The sequence below is a fragment of the Opisthorchis viverrini genome, assembly GCF_000715545.1.
Source record: "Opisthorchis viverrini unplaced genomic scaffold opera_v5_268, whole genome shotgun sequence".
In the NCBI taxonomy this organism is placed as follows: Eukaryota; Metazoa; Platyhelminthes; class Trematoda; order Opisthorchiida; family Opisthorchiidae; genus Opisthorchis; species Opisthorchis viverrini.
The window spans coordinates 1-5844 of NW_008751926.1; the positions used below are offsets into that span (position 1 = coordinate 1).

At 47.0% G+C, this 5844-nt stretch overlaps 1 protein-coding gene across 1 annotated transcript in view; it reads right to left on the bottom strand.

The window, feature by feature from the left end:
* Positions 1-503: 503 nt before the first annotated feature.
* T265_09319 (hypothetical protein) overlaps positions 504-5844 on the bottom strand; it is a gene marked incomplete at both ends in the record, with an annotated part of 12829 nt that continues 7488 nt past the window's right edge. The window contains 2 exons of the mRNA XM_009175352.1: positions 504-618; positions 1867-2154. Coding sequence (XP_009173616.1) covers positions 1867-2154 — 288 coding nt within the window. The remainder of the gene's footprint in view (positions 619-1866; positions 2155-5844) is intronic.

Sequence of the window (5844 nt, forward strand, 5' to 3'; positions counted from 1 at the left end):
TATCCTGAAAGTGTTTACATGTTACTAGTTTTTAGTACTCGGGAACACGTTATATATTGCTGACGAAATATTCTGGCCGAGGCATTTGGGGTGTCATATGAGAACTGGGCAATGAGAGCGTGCAATGCGCAGTTCGGTGCGTGGTTTTAAAGGAGATGGTATTGGAATCTGTTGTAGGGTCTGGTGGAAGACGGTGGTTTTTGTATCCTGTGGTGCGTAAGGTATTTAAATATTGTGGTATTTGGTGGAACGTTTTTTACTCGTACGAGGATGGAGCTCGCTTTCGGAACCGTCGGAATGAGTGCTTTTTGCAAAACAGGTGTCTTGGTTGATTATGCATCATCATCATTGTCAACTGTAACAACCACGTACTCGTCGTACAGTGGTTGTATTTGCTGCAGTTTCGTTCACGGATGATTCGGGGGGGGGGGGGGNATTCGGGGGGGGGGGGGAGAGGGAGGGTTAGGTAGCTGCGCATTGCAGACGGAGGCTTGTGCGTAATAGTGAAGACTGCCTTGTTCGGTGATCACCATTCGACTTGTTTAATTTTGTCATCTGCATTGGGTTAGCGGATCGCACTCTTTGAAATTGCGACGCCGTGAAATTTGAACCAAGGATCTGCATAGCGTAATAAAAATAATGGTTAAGGTGTGGCGGAGTTTTGCTGCGTAAATGTTATGAGATCCCAAGAATAGAAGGAGGTTTGGGATAGTATAGAGGAGGAATAATCGAGAAATCAGAGTAGTTTTCGAACCATCGATTTTCTTGTCAGCATCTTCGCGTCATGACCACTGAGCTGTATGGAGCCTGTTTCCAAGCCGATCGTGTTGTTTTCCTTTCCGAAACTGTTATACAGTTTAGCAGTACACATCAGCCGCAACGTACATTGATTTTATGGTTTTCAGGACAATATCTCTCATCTTTAAGTCGAACTTAGTAGACTAGTATGAATATACATTTGACAACATTGCAGGGCTTGCTTTATTACTGTTATCTTCACATCGCATTGGAGACACGAAAAGGATGTACTGGTTTAGCAGTCTCATTTCTGTTTACCGATTCCCACTGGGTTTCATTTACTCGGCATCTTGGATAGATGAACGGGCTCACAAAAGCACACTAGGCTTGAAGCTGTAGCTGTCCATTCGATACAGGCATAGGAATAACGAAAATCAAAGTTTAACATCATTCTACAGGATTTCCTAAGAATGAGGTGAATTAAGAGCAGCTCAGCTAAATGATGAGTGAAACCACTGTCAATCCGTATTAGTTTGGAACTATCCACTGAAACTAGGTCAGGTAGACGTGGGTCAGCCGCTGGATCCTAGATGTGCTGTTACATCTTAATTTTCAGCTGAACGATAAGGTGCTTATGGTCTGTGCAGACGGATGATCTATGCGACGAAAACTAGGCATTTGCATAAGGCGATTTCTGGGTTTAGCGTTTTTCCTTGCATGATGCTCTCGTTGAAGAGGAGTCACTGTATCGCCGAATGCAATAGTTTTTTCCCGTCTGAAACAGTCCAGTGATTTCCTTACCTTTGTCTGCCTATTGAAGCACAACCGATCAAGATGTAAGGCATGTTGTACCATACCTTGGAGGGGAAGATAGTGGGAATAAAGTTTCGCACAGGACATGAAGCTTCTGTTGGACCCTGTACTACAAGATACATGCGAAAAAAGGGTTTGAAGTTTGTGTACAAATCACAGTCTTCCACCTCAAAAAAAACCGCAGGGAAAAACCGAGCAGTAAAAAAATATAAAGCTTGTTGTCTAAGTCGGACATTATCTACTCTAGAAAGCTGGAACTACAAACAAAATAAACAGAAAGTTCAAGTATTTGTACAAGATAATCTATAGGATACATCAAGCGACGCGGAATTCAACTTCACACAGCTCCTTAATTCCGGCTGTAATCACATCACCCGATTTAACAGGCCCAACACCGGCTGGTGTGCCTGTCAGAATCAAATCACCTGGTTCGAGACGCATGTGATGCGAGATGAAGGAAATCAGTTTAGCTGGTGAATGTATCATTCCATCAATCGTGGCACGCTGATGTTCCGTCCCGTTGACTCGAAGCCATAGCTCAACAGTGCTCGCATTCTTCCGGAACTCTTCGTAGTCTGAGACAAACAGTTTTGGAGGTAGCATTGAACAAGGGAGAAGAGGACCAACTGGACAGGACGTATCGAAGCTTTTCGACAGTGTCCACGGAAGCTGACGAGATTTCAGCTGGTTCTGAAGTGCTCGATTGGTCATATCCATAGCTACCACAAATCCGAGTAGACAGTCTCGAAACTGAGGGGAGAAAGAACAGAATTTGGTATGAGGGAAGAAACGCTGGACGCTTCTGGTGGGACTGGCACTGATTAAGGGTTTACTTATCAACGGGGATTAGTCCTAGTACGCACGTTTATCGTAGCACATGTTTGCATGGAATCGGATGTGATAACACGTTTAGGTCACTAACACTGACGGACAATGACTAATTTTCGAAAGATTGCTCGAAGTTTATGGTAGTTTACAGGCCAAAACCTTTTTTAAAGTACACTTAGATGCCAATCATCTTATTTCCTGGGTATTTTGATAAGAGGAGAGCCATCAGGTGGTGCGAAGTAAACTTAAGGCCACTCCGATTCTGATCCTCGTAAGCTGAAGTCAATACGATGGGTGTAGTGGAATTGAGTTGGAACACCACTCTCTTTCTCGAAGATCCACATCAGTTTCCCACTATTTTATCTAGATGTCTTCGGAACTCTATCTCACTGTTGAAAACACCTCCACTGTGCAGCACGATATCCCCTCTTCGGAATCGCCGGCTGCTGAATGGAAGCTAATTCAAGATATTCCGCTGTGGTTGCCCTTTTGACATTTTCATTCCCCATTCAGCCCAACTGTTGACCGTTATCTTTGGTAGAACTACTCACGAATTGTCGCCGAACGACAAGCTAACGAGTTCGTTCCACGAGAACGAATGACACATCACTCTTAACATCATTTAACACGGATCGCATGATGTTGTTTATGATGAGAGTTCGATGTCTTGATCATCGGTTGGGGTGGATCCAGAGGCGGGATCGCACTGCACATTTGGCTGGAGAAAATCACAAACACGAAACTCACTTGAATCGCTCCAAACATGTGAATGAGTGATTTATTTACGATCAGTGACTGTAGGAATAAGCCAGTAGCAGGTGAATTAAGGCGGGTAAGAGGCGTGCTTTTGACTTGCTTGAGCAACGTGTCCAAGACATGCACAGCTTACCGGTACCGTGCCCCAGCCTCGAGCACGCACTACGAACACAGAGCGGAGGATGCACTTCCATCAACTAAAGCATAACTACAAGGTAGCGTTCAGCTCACACATGAAATGGACCGGTGGTCTCGGGGTTGAACAGCTCCCGATCTAAAGCTGCCAACTTGACGTGGTGGTTGGGCTTGAGTGCTGCACTAATCCCGCGGGCTACACTGGCTGGAACTTTGTTCCACAAAGTGCAACCATGCCATGAAGGCCAAAAGGGAGCAGTCAGACGAAGAGCATCAAGACCCCGCATTACGAGTAATCGGGCTACGATGCAGTCTGGGGGTAAAGTCGTACTGTCCTCTGTGATAGGAGTCTGAAGGTAGTAAGGTGTTTCCCCCAGGCGACCAGCATGCCCATATTTATGGAAGCAGCGATGCTGCCTTCCCCCGAGGGAGGAAGAGTTAGAAAAGCTAGGCCCTAAGAATCGTACACTCTGACCAGCCAACGGTTGACTTTGACCACCAGTGCATTATTCAATACGGTCGAAATACTTTTGAAACTAAAGAGTCCGGTGCTGCTCAAAAGACACTCGCTGTGCGTAGCCACATCAGGAATGAGACAGTAATGCCTTAGTCCATGCGTCCTCGGGTTAGGCCAACCCCCTGCAGTCGGGCAGGTCAGACAATTGAGTCATTGGCTCCAGGCAGTCCCCAAAGAAAACCCTACTGCCCGCTGCCTTATGGTTCAGGTTTCTGAGTCAAAGGCTCAAGGTGGGGTACCTTAACCAAACCCCCTTCCTCAACCTGGGCAACCGGGAAGTATCATTGGCACGCACAGTTCTGTGTCCACCGATGTTCCCACCAGCGGGCGTTGCTTAATCATTTGACTGTCAGGTACCTGAATGATGGGACTTTAGGTCTCTGCTGCCCACTAACAATAAAAATAACACCCTGATAAATCTACGAGATCCCTTCTACGTAAGAGCTAACGTCCGAACTATGTCGAATAGGCCAGCAGACAATGCTCGTTGAAACCCTATACTCTACTCACTATGCCCTGTATATCCGAAGCATGCATACAAGAGTCAAGCGTCTCAGAACTCCATGGCTAGACTCGGCCTTTCCAACTTTCTCTTTCCGTGTGTCCGGTGATCCAGAGGCGACGTCTCGTGAATTAGTGGCGTGAGAGTTGCACTCAGCCCCAGAGCTGAACGCGTTTTTGCTGAATTGGATCCCAATGAACAGTCATCTTTGCTCTGTCCGATTATCCAGTTCATTCAAGCTCAGTGCTTCTCAGCATAAGAAGCGGTACCTGTTTGTCGTGTCGGCTTATGCCCCAACGGACTGCAGTTCCGATGCGGAGAAGGATACTTTCTATCGAGAGCTATCCAGGCTCATTCGTCAGGCAAAAAGCACTGACATTGTGATCCTTGCAGGCGATTTGAATGCTCAAGTAGGTCGTCTGAGCTCCTTGGAATCACATTTGGGTGGTCGATTCGGAGTCGATGCTCGCCGCACAGACAACGGAGATCGACTCCTTCAGTTGTGTGCTGATCACGAACTGTTTCTGGCAAGTACGAACTTTCAACATAAACGTTCGCACCGCGTAACCTGGCGGCCGCCAACTACAAATCAACCGTGGACCCAGTTGGACCACGTGGCCATCAGCCACCGGTGGAGAGCCACAATTCACGACTGCCGTTCCATCTGGGGGCACACCACTTAATTCCGAACACGCCATGGTGCGTATGCGCCTGATAGGTCGTCTGTCTTCAGGCCCTCGAAAGTCAGCAAGAAACATACCAATCCACTGTCTTCGAAGAACTGCCATAGCTCGACAGTGTCGACCTGAGCTAGCCCAACAACTCTTAACAGTAAACCAATACTGTGGTGACGAACATGTAAATAAAGCGTGGTGACAGAAAATATGTTAGCGGCGTACCAATACTGGACGAACATGTAAATAAAGCGTGGTGACAGAAAATATGTTAGCGGCGTCCAATGCTGTGAGTCCGACTTCTCCGATTCGACCACAAGACCACTGGATGTCGTCGAAATCGCTATCCATGATCGATGCCAGGAAAGCCATACCAGCAGGCAACTAGTATGACGGTGCACGCAAATCCCTCAAGCGCCAGTGAAGAGCCTAACGAAAGACCTGGAGCTCTGGTGGACATCAAAAGCTCAGGAGATGGAGAAGGCTTTTGCTATGTTGTGTTTCTTGATCTGACAGCCACCTTTGATTCTGTGGACCGTCAGGCATTATGGCAGTATCTTTGAAGCAAGGGTGTCCCCAATAAATTATTGACCCACTTAACGCGCTGTACCTTAACTACTGTGGCCATGTGAAGGTCTACGGGGAGCTCTCTTCTGAGTTCACCACAACAAGTGGTGTCAGACAGGGCTGTCCTCTCCCACCTTTTCTCTTCAACTTCGTCATTGATACGATCATGGGAGACGCATTACCAGCCTTTATTGCATATGGGGTCAAAGTGCAAACATCATCATCATCATCATTGTCAGCTGTAAGAACCGTGTACTGGTCGTACACTGGTTGTAACTGCCACAGTTTCGTTCACCGATGATTGGGGGGGGGGG